Source organism: Sebastes umbrosus, chromosome 8, assembly GCF_015220745.1.
Source record: "Sebastes umbrosus isolate fSebUmb1 chromosome 8, fSebUmb1.pri, whole genome shotgun sequence".
NCBI lineage: Eukaryota > Metazoa > Chordata > Actinopteri > Perciformes > Sebastidae > Sebastes > Sebastes umbrosus.
Genome location: NC_051276.1, coordinates 19,756,889 through 19,771,946, shown reverse-complemented (window position 1 = coordinate 19,771,946; position 15,058 = coordinate 19,756,889). Strand labels below are relative to the sequence as shown.

At 44.1% G+C, this 15,058-nt stretch overlaps 1 protein-coding gene across 5 annotated transcripts in view; it reads left to right on the top strand.

Annotated features, from left to right (window-relative positions):
• Positions 1-14,156, top strand: part of rtkn (rhotekin) — a 59,204-nt gene extending 45,048 nt beyond the window's left edge. For 3 of the 5 annotated variants that reach the window (XM_037777786.1, XM_037777788.1, XM_037777789.1), the window contains exons 2-11: positions 4,320-4,581; positions 5,178-5,231; positions 7,211-7,328; positions 7,417-7,641; positions 7,795-7,889; positions 8,483-8,589; positions 8,802-8,933; positions 9,968-10,133; positions 10,277-10,381; positions 11,694-14,156. In XM_037777786.1, coding sequence (XP_037633714.1) covers positions 4,320-4,581; positions 5,178-5,231; positions 7,211-7,328; positions 7,417-7,641; positions 7,795-7,889; positions 8,483-8,589; positions 8,802-8,933; positions 9,968-10,133; positions 10,277-10,381; positions 11,694-12,412 — 1,983 coding nt within the window. In that variant the 3' untranslated portion in view covers positions 12,413-14,156. Of the gene's footprint in view, positions 1-4,319; positions 4,582-5,177; positions 5,232-7,210; positions 7,329-7,416; positions 7,642-7,794; positions 7,890-8,482; positions 8,590-8,801; positions 8,934-9,967; positions 10,134-10,276; positions 10,382-11,031; positions 11,129-11,693 lie in introns of all 5 variants that reach the window. The other 2 variants (XM_037777790.1, XM_037777787.1) reach the window with 2 other exon arrangements.
• Positions 14,157-15,058: the final 902 nt, after the last annotated feature.

Here is a 15,058-nt window from a genome sequence, read left to right as displayed (position 1 = left end):
CGTTACTTCGGCAGCAGTTTTGCTCATGTAGAACCCACCGCCTGTCTTTCTGTTGCCAAACCTCTTCATTCCCTGATTGCCACCTCCCTTTTGCCAACACTTGTGTGTTTTTTTCCATCATTGTTGTCTTCCAGCGCCTTGATCTACCTCTCTGTTGCTTGTCGTCCTCACCATCCCTCATCGCCTCACCCTACACCCTGCTCGTCTCTTGGCATTCATCGCTTTCTCTTTCTTTTCTCCCACTTGCAGTTCCTGTTCTTATCTCTTTTTTTCTCCCAACTGCCTCTCACACTCCACCCAGACCTTTCGCCCTGTCAACCCACATCTCCTCCTTTCTTCTCTCTCTCTCTCTCCTCGCTACTCTTTTCCTCAATCCAACCTTGTTTTCTTTGACAGCACTACCTCCCCTCTGTGTCGCTGCTTGATACCCAGCATGCATTGCTTCCCCGTCGCCCATCCACCCTTCCTTCACCCTCTATCTGGCTGCTGTCCATACTGCCACCATCACAGGCGGACAGCCTCTCTGGCAAAGCCCACTGGTCTAACACCTGCCACTGTGAAGACACTGTGTGAGGGAATCACTGTGACAATGTGTGTGTGTTTGTTGTTTTTATGTGTGCCTGTGAGTATTTGTGAAAGATTACAAAAAGAAAGTAATCTAGACATTTGTCCAGCTTATTGTTGCTTGTTGTTTGGTGTGTTTATCTCTTACTTTGCCGTCTGTGAGTGTTTATGTCCGTCCTACTCTGTTAGCCCGACATACAGTCAGACTGGTGGATTAGAGTTAGATCTAGGCTGCTCGTTTTCTATTCTGAGATCCCCCACAAGGAGAAGCCTGTTAATTTAGCTGCTATAAATACAGGACCCCCTGCTAGCGGGTCACTCTAAGACACGCTGCATGAAACTGGACTGTGGTGACAGCTCCTTAACTCCCTGTCTGCGCATGTGTGTGTGCATTCCTTCAAAGCTGGCTGGCTAGCCTCCGGCTCAGTGGTGCATGGAGCATGGTTTGTGGTGCCACCATTGACAAGGACATTTGGACACAGCCGGAGCTGGGCTTTTCTCTCTTTATCCTTGGTTCACATTTCTTTGTGTATGTTTATCGCTTACAAATAATGGTTTTGTTCTAATCGAATAACATAGCAATCATTTTTTTCCACAAAACAAGGTGGTGTATTCAAATAGTTCAAATAGTATCAAAAAATAGTTTCAGCACTGAATCTTGTCTTTCTGTAAATAGGACTTTTTTTTATTAAAGATGTAGATTCTGCAAACAGTGGATAGTTTTCATGTTTGTTGTCCAGGAGTGTCAAACCTTGCACTCATTATTGTATTATTGGTGATCTAGGAAATATGCGCGTTATTCTCTTGCTCTCTTTTAAGGCTCTCTCTTAAAGTATCAGTTAAATATTCACTGCCAAAAAATAAATAAAAAACATAAATTCAGGCTTGAATGTTCTTTTTCTCCCATTCTCACTTATAATTGCTTATTCTCTATCCAAAAACAGACACTTGAATGGATAAAAACAACTCAATCAGACAATAAACTCTCATAACACATAACACTTGACCTTGCAGACATCCAGTAGCTAACTGCTGTGTGTTTATACCATTGCTGTAATTCGGTCTCCTTTCTTTCGCAGTCAAGAGTACTATAATTGCTTTTCAGTCAGCGAAAGTGTTTATTTAATGGCAGGGCTTATTTGTGTAGCTACATTGTGTTCAACAGCCACAGTGTAGATTTTACCCGACTCGAGACTGATCATTATCTTCATCAGCATAAGTACACTCAATCATACCCTCATTTTGTTTAATAATTCTTCACACTGGCAGTGTTTCTGAGGAGAAATATGCAAGTAATCACCTCCATCTCTTTTAATGTTAAACCATTTTATTGCAGCAAGTGATACAATTACTTGCTGTGTTTTTATATTTTGGTGGTTTGGTTTAGAGACATACTAGTTGGATCTTGTGTGTGATTTACAGCTGTTAGTGGTGCTTTCACCACCATGTAGAACAAGTGTGGTTATATCCCAAGAAGCGAGTTAGTTTTTCCAAGACTGTGGTTAATCAGAAACCACACAAAACCTAATTTCAAAGTGCGCTGCGTCCAAGCGAGAATCCGTGTCCAAATGTGGACTTTTATGTCTAAACTGCATTCATTCCTTTCCCACTGCGCCTCTGCTGAACAAAGTGTGGGAGTCACGCTACATACAAAGACAGGTAGAGAGGAGAATGAGGGGTGTGGAGGAGAAGAAGAAAGAAAAGCCTATTGAGGACGGTGGAGTGGAACGGATGGAGAGTGAGGGAAGGTGGAAGAAAATGAGCAGTGAAAGTATAAAAGCTTAAATCAAAAGAATAAAAAATTCATAAGAATCGGGCAGAGAGAGAGAGAGAGAGAGGATAAATGAGAAATATCCGAGTAGAGGAGGAGAAGGTGCATTTATCAGGGAGGAGAGAGGGGTGGGAAAGGAAGGGCAAAGGGAGCATTAGAGATTATTTGTGGGGAGAGTGTGAGCTTGTTAATGTAGCACTGGAGACACACATACTCCAGCAGCCGGGCAGATGTTGCACATGCAGCATTAATTCATTATAAATACAAAGTAACCATCACATTTTCCTAACCTTAAAGATGACCTTACTGATCAATATTCCTCGGATTGAAGCAATTGATGTGCAAATGTGTGACTCAAAGGTGTTTTAGCTTCAAAAAGAGCGCTGGCAGTAACACTCAAGGTCAAGCCGGCTTTGCTTTTGCTTGATTATTGGATCCCTTTGTGCTCTCTCATCCCTCTCACCTCATATGTTAGCTCTTCCCCTCACTCTCTATTGTTTTAAGTTCACGCACATGGTGCTTTTTGTGCTGCTGACAGAGCGAAGAGGGGCTTAGAGACGCGTTTAAACTCTGGACAGCATCACCGGAGACAGAGCCAGACACTTTAGGATTGAGGAACCCTTACTGTCGGCACGTGTTTGGGTTTGTGAGTGTGTGTGCATGTGTCCACAGTGTGTGTGTGTGTGTGTACTTCTGAGTATGTTTTGCCCCAGATAAGCCAGGTCAAATTGTATTTTTTTCCTTTGAGAAAGCAGCTTGTAGAAAAGGGGCCATGTGTGTATGTGTACATTTGTGTGTCTGGGGTCTCTCATTTGGGCTGCAGACGTTCAGCATTTGACAGCTTCATTCTTTATTCCCTCACTGGAGATGTGCCGCTCCCTCTGTGTGTGTGTGTGTAGTGAATAAGTTTGTGCTAAATGATTCAGCATCTCTGTGTCTTCTCAGCGGGGGGTGGGCTCATCGGTAAGAGGGCAAAAGGCCATGTGTTTGAATATTGTCCATGCCACCACTCTCTCTCACACACACACACACACACACACACACACAGACCACTGAACACTGACTCCTGAGTGCTTTCAGAGACACACCTCGCTAATGTATCCACAAGAGACCTGTAATCTACTGCAGACTTACACTCTTCCTTTCTTCTTCAGTTCTCCTGTTCTTGCCAAAAAATTGCCCTTCTTTGTATCGCTATCTGTTAGATAAGTCACGCCTATTCTCTGCCTCCCTCAATTCACCCCTTGCACTTCTCTAATGATGCCTTCCTCCTTTTGCAAAAGACTTTTCAAAATGTGTCATTTAAACCCTTCAGTAGGCTGAATGTTTTTGGCGTCATTGGGCAAAAATTCCATAATAACCTTTCAGCATATTGTAATTCAAGTGCTCTGAGAGATAACTAGACTTCTGCACCTCCTCATGGCTCTGTTTTCAGGCTTTAAAAAATGTAGCCCGTGACAGGAGACTTTGGCCAATCACAGGTCATTTCAGAAAGAGAGCGTTCCTATTGGCTGTGCTCTGGCTGGTGGGTGATCACTGGTATTTCCTCAACTCATTTCAACATGACTGCTGGGTCACAAACCTTCTCATTTACAGCTTAACAGTACACTACAAGATGTTTCTGAAAACATTTGAGACAAGAAATAGGCATTACAGTAACAGAATATTGATTCATATTTGATGAGCGCTGCCTAGTTTGACTGTTTGGTCTGAGTTTGCGAGTGATTAACAGCTGCTCAGAGACGGCAGGGCTCCAGCTCGGCTCTGATTGGTTGTTTTCCTCCGGTCTGGGAAATCTTGCAGATGCCATTAGGAGTACAGATTACCTGTCTCAAGCACTACTGTCAGGATATAGTGACCGTTTTATAAAAATTACTTTTATTAATCATATTTGCTCCATTTCTACCCACTGCAGTTTTAAGCCTCATTTCACTTACACTCTCTCTTTTTTCCTCTTCTCTCCCACCACCCCTTGTCCTTGCAGGATAGCGACATCCAGAAGAAGATTGACCATGAGATCCGGATGCGCGACGGGGCCTGCAAGCTTCTGGCCGCCTGCTCCCAGAAAGACCAGGCGTTGGAGGCGTCGAAGAGCCTGCAGACCTGCAGCACTCGTATCATGGCCTACATGTCGGAGCTGCAGAGGATGAAGGAGGCTCAGGTCATGCAGAAGGTCCCGCGGAGGTCGTCGGACGCGGGGCCGATGGACGACAGGCTCCCATGCAAAGGAAAAGTGGCCATCTCGGGCAAGTAGTAAAACCTCGTCTGAATGTCTGGATGTGTGTGTTGTAGGAGAATTTTTTAGGGGAATTTGTGAAACTTCATTTATTTATTGTTGGAGATTTGGATCAGCAATATATATAAGGGAATCTTTGTGATCTCTTTAGTGGTATGATTTAATGCAGGGCTCCTCTTGTCAGGCAGATGCTGCCTGTTGCGATGTAGCAACGGGCAGTCAGATGAATGATTACAGAGCTACTCTGTTTGTATCGCAGACGCACTGCAGAGAGATAATTCACACCAGGGACTCCAAGACAACAGGGGCTTTTTTTTCCAAGTTGTTTTGTTTGTGTTTATAACATGATGAGAAGGTAAAAAAATATAATGAGTTGTGAGACTGAGAGCATGTTTGTGGGTGGAGGTTCATGGGGGGCACTGTTGCATGTCTGGTACCCAGCTGGAGAGCATACTACACACACACACACACACATAGACAGTAATTAGCTGTGGATACTTTAGCCAGTGACTGAAAGCAGCATGGGGAGGGAGACACACATATCAGTTAGACAGTAAGGGCGATTAACATTTTTGCGGTCTAATCCCCTGTCTGTTGTCGTTACAGATCTTCGGATTCCTCTCATGTGGAAAGACACGGAGTACTTCAAGAACAAAGGAGGTGAGGAGCCACCTCTGTATGCATGTGAAGACATTCATTGATAGAGTATTAATGATTTATGCCTGTTGGATTTATTAATGATTTGCCTCTGAGGGAAACGTGTTGAATGTGTGTGAAAGCTTTGCATAATCACAGGGGTGAATGTGGGATTCCTCATGACTAAAGAACAAAACGATCACCTTTTATAAATGGCTAGAGGGTGAAACACTGATGTGGACTTTTGAGTTTCGTATTTTGAAAAAATCTGCTGAGCCACTGAACTGTGCAGACAGACCATACTGTATGACATTTTCTCTACTCTGTGCAGCACATTTCCTGGAGCTGATTATTACAATCTGTTGCAGCTTCACCAGAAACCTCCGTATTTTCCAGGAACTGATTTTTCTAGACATGAGGAACTCCTGGCAGCACAACCTGACCCACTGTTCAGTCCTGCTGGCTTTGCCTCTTGGCTCTGAGAAGCAGCAGCAGCACACAGGTGCTGAACTGGGTCATTATTATTAGTAGGGCATTTGAAGACAAATGAAGTCTGTTGCACATTTAAGGAACTCCCTTTTTTTCCTGTGGAATATTACTGTGAACCATTTCATGTTTAAATGTTTTCATGGCATTTCAGAATCCAATGGTGCAGTGAAAATATAATGGTAATCTTTATATCGAGTATTTGCTCTCCCGCCTCCTCTTGATAGGAGTCAATGTGGGTTAACCCCCCGTGCAGTCATTATAACAGTCTCAGAGCTCATTCCCTCCCCTGGCAACTTGGACAGAATTAATCTGCATGACCTGTGCATATAAATGAACTCAAGAGACAGGTAGTAGACTCTTAACAAAGCTTAATGAGGCTGTTAGTCAAGGTCATTAAGCACACCGAGACATAAACCGAGCCCAGGAGGAGAGGAGGAGTAAAGCATGTTCCTCTGTCACGTGTCCAATCACATTTTAAGCAGTGCTTTGAGCACACACATGGAATAATAATAAGTGTGAATATTAAGTGTCAATGTGGCGTGCACAGGGAAGCACATGCGTAAGTAGGAGCAGACAGCCTCTCTCAGCCTTTTCAGTTGTCACCTTGAATTTTGAGAATTTGTGCCGGAGAAGAAGAAAAACACTCAATTAAAGAAAGATAGTAGACCATCAGGGGCCACGCTATTTATATTTCAACAATTATACCCACTGTTATTGAGAATATGTTGGTGTTTTGGCACAAGGATTCACCATAATCATTACCCAAAATCATGCTTCTTTGCATTGCATGTGTATTTCCTGAGATAGTTTCTCTACAGTGCATCTAGAAGGCAAGAGTTGTTGTGACCCAGCTCTCATTAGCTGATAAGTATGTTTTCTTTAGTGTATAATCACCTGAAAATAAGAATCATTGTGTTTTTTCGTTAGCTTAGATTGAGACGTTTATGTCTACATAGGGAGCGGGTTCTCTCCACGGAGTTGTTTCTACAGTAGCCCAGAACGGACAAACCAAACTCTGTTAACTGTTCCTGCTTGGGCCGGAGTCGATAATGTTACTCGATCCCTTCGCCGCCGCCGCTCTCTCTTTCTTGCTTCACCACTCACTTCCCACACACATTCTACGCACTGGCTCTGCTCCAAATGGCTCTAGAGAGGACCATTTGCGTTTTTGCGACGGCCACCGTAGCTCTCCAACATGCTTGGCACACAAGAGAGGCTTCAGTTGGTTGACTTCTCCTCACCTCACCACTAGATACCGCCAGATCCTAAACACTGGACCTATAAAGACCATTGTGCATTAGTTTCAACCACACTTGACAGGAATTCTCGGCACAGCTGGTCTTTGAGGCCTCAAAACATTGTTACAACAGTTACCTACATCTTGGAGATGTTTTTTGAAACTGAAAATAAGTGTTCAAGTGATGCAATTGAATGTTGAGATGTTACATAAACGCAGTGTTTCACCGATTTTTTTTTTCTCTTTTGTTATATTTTTCCACCTCGTCTTTTCACAGAGCTTCATCGGTGTGCAGTGTTCTGCCTGCTGCAGCTGGGAGGAGAGATCTTCGACACAGACATGGTGATAGTGGACCGGACGCTCACCGATATTTGCTTTGACAACACTGTCGTATTGTAAGTGATCTGTCTGCAATACTCAGAAAAAACAGTCTGTGAGTGACTGATATATGATCACGTTCATCATGTGTGTATCCTTTCGCAGTAGTGAAGCCAGTCCGGGTTTTGAGTTGCGTGTTGAGCTGTACAGCTGCTGCTCCGAGGACGACTATTCGGCAGGGAGCACGCCGAGGAAACTAGCCAGTAAACTGAGCTCGTCGCTGGGGCGATCGGCTGGGAAGAAGCTCAGAGCCGCCATGGAGCCTGGGCCATGTAGTCCTGTTAGCAACGGAGGGGCATCTCCTCTTCTGTTGCCAGTTCCCTCTGTACCGTAAGTTCAAATATTAGCTAGTGTGCATGTTGAATAGAGGGAGGAATAATATATATTTCAGAGGGCATAAGTAGGCATCTTTATGGAGACCATTTTTCACATGCATGCTCAAACGCTGAATAAATTTCCATCCTCTCTCTTGTGCGTTGACAGGGGCCCTAAGTACCACCTCTTAGCTCATACCACCCTGTCACTGTCACACGTCCAGGACAGCTTTCGCACACATGATCTCACCATCTCAGGCAACGGTGAGTGGCAGCCTCCATCAATCTGTCTCCTCACCATCTCTCTGTCTTCTCTGCCAAATCGGCCATCTGTCTGGTGTTTTGTGCTCCTCTCACTCATCACTGACTCACTTCTCATCCCTATATTCTAATAATTTCCCTTAAACCAAGCGTACCGTACATCTCCTCCCTCTCCCTCCTCTCCTTCTTCCTCTTCCTCCCTGTCCTCTCATGTTCTCTGACAGACAGCCATTGTCAAGGTCACAGTAATAAAGGCTGTGCTATGAGGTGACTGCTGTGTAAAGCTGTAATGATGTGGGCTAACAAGGGCCCAGAACCTCAGACAGACAGGCCCCTAGTGTTTTATTCATTGGCCCTTCAGCCTGCTGTAAAGTTTCATTGCTGCACTTCATGACACTCCCTGCAGCTGCCAGTCTTTTACACCCCTGTGCCTTGTTTTGTGTGCTTAAGGGGGGTAGTGTGTGACGAAGTGTGTCTCTGTGTGTGGATGCACTTGACTCTACATGTCTATGCGTGGATTTTGAACATCGTGTGGGAATCTTTTTATTTATTCATGGTGTTTATTTTTGCCCATCCGTCTCTCTCTCTTCCTGTAGAAGAGTGTTCGTATTGGCTGCCTCTCTATGGCAGCATGTGTTGCCGCCTCGCAGCTCAGCCTCACTGTATGACCCAACAGATGATGAGTGGATGTTTGAAAGTTAAGGTAAGTGTGTGCGGCAGTGATAGAGGAACTATTCCTCTCAGGGTTTCAATAAATTTTGGCTTTTGTCCTGGTTTATTTTCGTCCTTTTCTCCTCCTCCTCCTCCTCCTCCTCTACCACTTCCCTCCTCTCCTTATTTTTGCCATCTCTCTTTGTGTTTCTCTCCTTGTCTCTTTCTCTCCACACTTCACTGATCTTTTCCTCTACCTCGCAGCAGTTGGGAGGTGACCCTCAGAGTTGGACAAAAGTGTACGCCGTTCTAAAAGGAACAAGCCTTTTCTGCTACCACCGGCAAGAAGATGTGGAGGCCAGTGTCGAGCCAGCTTTCACCATCGCCATCAACAAGGTCAGCAAAGGAATAACATAAATGGAGGAAGTATCTGGAATGGAGTGAAACACTTCAGAGGTCGATCCCATTCAGTTGTGTTGTTTTTGGTTACTCCTGAGGCATCGGTGTTATAGATAGAAAGGAATTGGGTTTGTGGATTGCTGCCAATTTGAATCTCAAGCGAACTGATGGACTCTAAGCCCAAAAAAGTAAATAAGAAATGAGCTCTTCTCTTATCTACCACCAACGGTGCCCTTGAACAAGGCGTTAAGCTACCAGTTTCCCCAATAGAGCTGCTCAGAAGCCAAGAGAAGAAAACTGGTGCTCAGCTTTCAGGTGTAACTGTGTAAATGTTCAGCAAGCCTGGAAAAGAGCAGGTATGCCTGGATAAAAGGCTTTAAAATGAAATCTGTTCAGTATGTTCTCGAGTCTTTGCAAACACAATAAAACACAGCGGTCAGTCCCATCCAACAAGGAATCATATTTCTCTCATCCCTCCGTTTTTTCCGTGCACCAAAGTGAAGAAGAGTCAGTAAGCCAGTCAGGTTCTTTATCATCTTATTTCCTGTGTCGGTGTCTGAGAGTTGATGCCTGCGGGGCTTCTCATTCCTTCCGCAGTGACTCATTCAGTCTTTTGTAGCCTCTGACCCTGAGCTCCCAGCTGACCTGAAGCCAAGTCGGTCAGTCTGTATGATCCTTTGGCAGTCTCTCCTAAAGAGGAAGGAGCAGTGTGACGAATGGATGAATGGACCAACACTGCCATCTAGTGGTCACAAACAGACCCAGACACATTTGGAGCAGAACGAGGATGTGGGAATTGGGAGTCTGCACCTTTTGTTGGATAATTGCTGAAGGGAAATGGCTTGGAAGAGGACTAATTAGTGGCTTTATTAGTCAAGGCTTATTTTCAGTGGGGACTTACAATTACAATTGCCGTAATGATCACTTGTTGCAGCACGTAATTTTGTTCATTCACGAGTGCCGGCATTCGTTTCCTGATTGTAGTCATTTTGTGGCAGATAATTATATTCTTTGTCGCTCCCGTGTTTCAGGAGACCAGAATACGTGCGTCAGAGAAAGACCCTCAAAGTAAAGTTCAGAATATCTGCATCAGTAACCAGTACGGAGGTGAGGAGGTCACACACACCCTGACGACAGATAGCCGCGAGGACACGCACCGGTGGATGGAAGCCTTCTGGCAACATTTCTATGACATGAGTAAGTACTTGTTATGCTTAAACACAGGAAGTGTGTGATAAATACAGTCACTCTCATATACTACATAGCTACTCAAAGGATTAAATTTCAAGGACATACACTGTTGTATATTCTGAAAGGGACAATTTGTCTTCAACATAAAGGTCAATGGAAACAGTGCTGCGATGACTTAATGAAAATTGAACTGCCATCACCAAGGAAACCTGCTCCTGTCACACCAAAACAGGGCTCGCTCTATCATGAAATGGGTAAGACCTTTTTTTATATGCAATCAGAAAACATTTCTGGTCACTTTTAGCTTAAAAAAACAAGCAGAAGATATATAAGCGAAGGCAGGGAAAGAACGCACTGTGCCTGCATTGCATGTGACTGTGTGTAGCTTTAATTCCTCGGGTCCATGTGCATGAGAGATGACGTCACAATTAAATTTTCTCTCTCCGATATCTCAAACTCACACTCTGCTTTACTTCTCTGTGCTGTAGAATAGAAGGAGTCTTATCTCTGACACGCTGACTCACTCTCTGTCTTCTGTTTCTCTGTTCCTCTTTGTCCTTTCCAATTTTCCTTGTGTGTCCTGAATCCATCACTCCTCGTCTCTTTTGTCCTTCTTTATTATTTCCTTGTGTCCTCATACATTATGCATGATCGACGCCACATTTTTCATCAACTTTTCACCATTAATTTTTAACGGGTGAATTATCTTTATCCTTGAACAATTCCTTTTTCCTTCTCTTGTCATGCCTTAACATTCATTTCCTTAATAAACACGCATCAACCCTTATCAATTCTCTCATGACCATCAAAACACATAAAACTCCACCTGTTGCACACCTCCTATCCACTCCACCCCTTCTCTCTCGCCAACCTCCCTCTCGGTTTTCCTAACCCCCCCCGGCAGCCCCTCTTGCCACACCCTCCTCTGAGGGTCTTCTGCTCCAGGATAACGCTGTGTCTGCCGAGATTCGTGCTCTGCTCTCGTCCTATTACAACGACAGGTGAAGTAACAGGAGTAGGGCTTCATATAAATGATGCTGTGGTAAATGTTGCAGTCCGGGATTTACTGCAAATCCAGGATCAGCCTGGCTGATAGTGAGGAGATTCTGCAAAATATTACAGGACAGGATCTTTCTGTTTCATCATTAGTCCTCATAATTAAATAAGCCTTACGACTTTTTACAACACATTTACATGATTTGTTTTCGTTGTGTATTTCATTATTCTGCACAACTGTACAATGAATTACCAGACAAACAAATAAGCACTTTTCACAATTTTTCCTCATAAAGTAAAGAATATGTTTCAAAGTAACATTTCATGAACTGCAAACATGTCTCTCTAAATCAATCCGTACTCCATACTTCCAGTGAGATCAAAGTATTAATTAATTTTGCATTAAAACCATCCTAATCCCTGCTTTAAGGGATTAAGAAAAACACATTTATATTCATCTCAAGACTGGATTACCAATTAATGTTCCAAATGGTAAGAACTTCCAGGCTGGAGCCCTGCAGTACACAGCAGTACAGTATAATGATGAGTTTTGCTGCATCTCTCCTGCAGTTATTGAGTCATCCGATGACCTCAGCAGCACTGTGTCAGACATCCTGGCTCGGAGGATGCAGGAGCTGGAGCTCCGCAGCCAGCTGGGCACCTCCCCCACCTGGATGTCTATGTTTGAGGAGAACAACCCCAAAAGCGCTGGCCGCCCCCGTCCCTGTACTTCTCGCTTTTCCGGCCACAGCCCCTGCACCCCTCACCGACTGACCCGCAGCCCCGTGAGCCCTCACCGCTGCCCACAGCTGAGCCTGCTGTCCTCGGACGCGAGCCTGACATCGGACAGCGACAGCCACTGCAGCACCAGTCCCTGCACTCACCGCCACGGCTGGCCCGAGCCCTCCTCAAACTTCTCCCTCTCGTCGTCTTCCCCCTCCCGCCTGAGGCCACGCACTCTGTCGCTGGACGCTAAGCTCAGCACCCTTCGAGGGAGGGGGTACGGAGGAGGAGGGACCCTCCAGTGCCCCTGTCAGCCTTCTCCCTCCTCGCTGTTTGCCCCGCTCCCCATCATCTCCTCACAATCGCCTCGGTCCCAGCGCAGCACACAGACCACGCTCTCCTGCTCCAGCTCCACTTCCAGCAACAGCTCCAGCAACAGCGAGGGCAGCCACAGCCCCGAGTCATCCGAGGGAGCCCCCTTCTCGAGGCCCTCCCCGGCTCGACGCAGCCTCAGGAACCTCAGGGCCAGACTTGACCCTCGCAACTGGCTCCAAAGTCAGGTATGAACGTGTCCTGCCTGGCAAACATTTTACGCTGGCCCTAAAGGCAACAGTGCCCTTTAAACCACGGTTTAAGTGGTTTAACACATGTGAACCAACCTCAGGCAGTCTGCAAGGCCACATGCAAAGCCCTGAGGAGGATCAACTGCCTCTATAGCCTGCCTCGGACGGATCATGAAAGACCCTCCTGGGGGCAAACTGGAATGTCTTCTAACACAAAGGACAGGTGACAATCACTGCAGGCCACTCTGCACTTTTCTGGGTTGCCACAATCTTGAAGATGGCCCAAAACTAAATGGGAGGTACTTCTGCTTGCTTTGAGAAATGATCATGGTCTTGCTGCTTGGGAGAAAGTGATGCTAAGAGATAAGGACTTAACACGCCACACTGGGCCTACTGTCTGTCCTTGGACTCTAGTTCTGAAACAAGAAAAAGGGTTGGTTTTGTCCTCTTCAGCCATCCTGGTCACTCAAACAATGTTTCAAAATCATCTCTATTAATGCACTAGCAGTACTTTTTATTGGATGTTTCCTATCTGGATTTTATAAATAAAGGTGTGCAGTGTTTATGCTATGAAAGCCAGTGAGCATGTGGTAAGATGAACATAAGGTATAATCAGTCAAGAGTTCTCAGATGTTAGACACTGTTAAGTGTCGAGGGAAGGGTTGGTGTCTCTTATCTGTACTGTGATATCTACTTCAGTCTAATTATTCATACAACAAATGATCTTTGTGGTTCTCCTAAAATTACTATGCACCATTTTTGTTTTGTTTTTTTGCATGATTTGACTTACAGTTAAAATGTTGAACTACTTGAGATCATTTCAACAATGGTGAAAGCTTAACTTTATGCAAGTGCTCATACATACTGTACTGGTTATTACTGTGATCTCTTCAGGGTAAAAATCTGTGCTCTGGTCTTAACTTACACACATTTATCTGCACACTATTGAGGTAGGTAGGTAATGGATCCTTACATACATACTGTAGAATGAACCTGAGATAAGCTGACATTAACCAAAGCTCAAGTATTATTGAAAACCCAAGCCATTCTGGGATCCAAGTTCCTGATTATGGAATTTCCAATAAAATGTGAAACATTCACCAATCAATTATTATGCAACACAGAAACATACTTGCATGAAACCCCAGTCTCAACCATTAGGTCATGATAGTACGAGCAAGAATAAAATAGTTTGTTTACACTGCCATTTATGTATTTAATTATGTAAGATATTGTCATTTAGACAACTCTTAACAGCAGTTTTTGTCACAAGAAAACAATCATCTGACTCATGGCGTCCATGTGAAAACAAATCTGTGTCTCTGTCAGTACAGGAAAACCTCTTCTTCTCTGTCTTTATTGTTTACTGTGGATTTTACTTTGGTAATCAGAACTCGGGCAACCATTTTGACTAAGCATTAAAACTGTCAGAATGTTTGAAAAACATTTGTTACTGTAAATTAATTTTTAACAAATAAACCTCCTCTTGTCTTTTTGTTACATTTTATTATAAATGCAGCTATATTGATACCTGATTATCATAATGTTAACAGGTGATGTGCAGATCTTTTAACTGTTATACGCATAGATAACATTGAATGTTATAACCTTGCAAGAGTTCCTCGTGTTAGCAGGCTTCACGCTCTGCATGTGCGCCGTCCTAGGAGGCGAACATAAAAATGAGAAATGTGGAAATCTCATGTTTAAATAATATAACAATAATTATAATAAATGTTTTATCAATTCACACCTGACTCTCTTTCTTCACACGTCCACGTCATTTTTATCTATATGAAATACAATCGTTTGAACTGTCAGAAATACTACATATATGCCTAAGTCTGTCAATGGTAATGGGTCTTTCAAGTTTCATTAATCCTGTGTATCTCTTACATTATGATTAAATACATACCTTACATACACTCACTGGCCACTTTATTAGGTACACCTTGCTAGTACCGGGTGGTCTTCTGCTGCTGTAGCCCATCTGCTTCAAGGTTGGACGTGTTGTGCGTTCAGAGATGCTATTCTGCATACCTTGGTTGTAACGAGTGGTTATTTGAGTTACTGTTGCCTTTCTATCATCTAGAACCACTCTGCCCATTCTCCTCTGACCTCTGACATCACAACAAGGCATTTCCGTCCACACAACTGCTGCTCACTGGATATTTTCTCTTTTTCGGACCATTCTCTGTATACCCTAGAGATGGTTGTGCGTGAAAATCCCAGTAGATCAGCAGTTTTTGAAACACTCAGACCAGCCCGTCTGGCACCAACAACCATACCACGTTCAAAGTCACTTAAATCCCCTTTCTTCCCCATTCTGATGCTCGGTTTGAACTTCAGCAAGTCGTCTTCACCACGTCTAGATGCCTAAATGCATTGAGTTGCTGCCATGTGATTGGCTGATTAGCTATTTGTGTTAACAAGCAATTGAACAGGTGTGCCTAATAAAGTGGCTGGTGAGTGTATGTTGATACTGTAACACTGAATATAGGAGTTTTAACAGGTCAAACATGCACTGCATTTAAACTATAAATTAGAAAAGTAGGCTAAGGGAAACTTTCTTCCTATTCCACCACATACACTTTTGCCTGCAGTGGAAGGTTTCTGTTAGATCAGTAAAGCACTTACGGTAACTCTGCACTC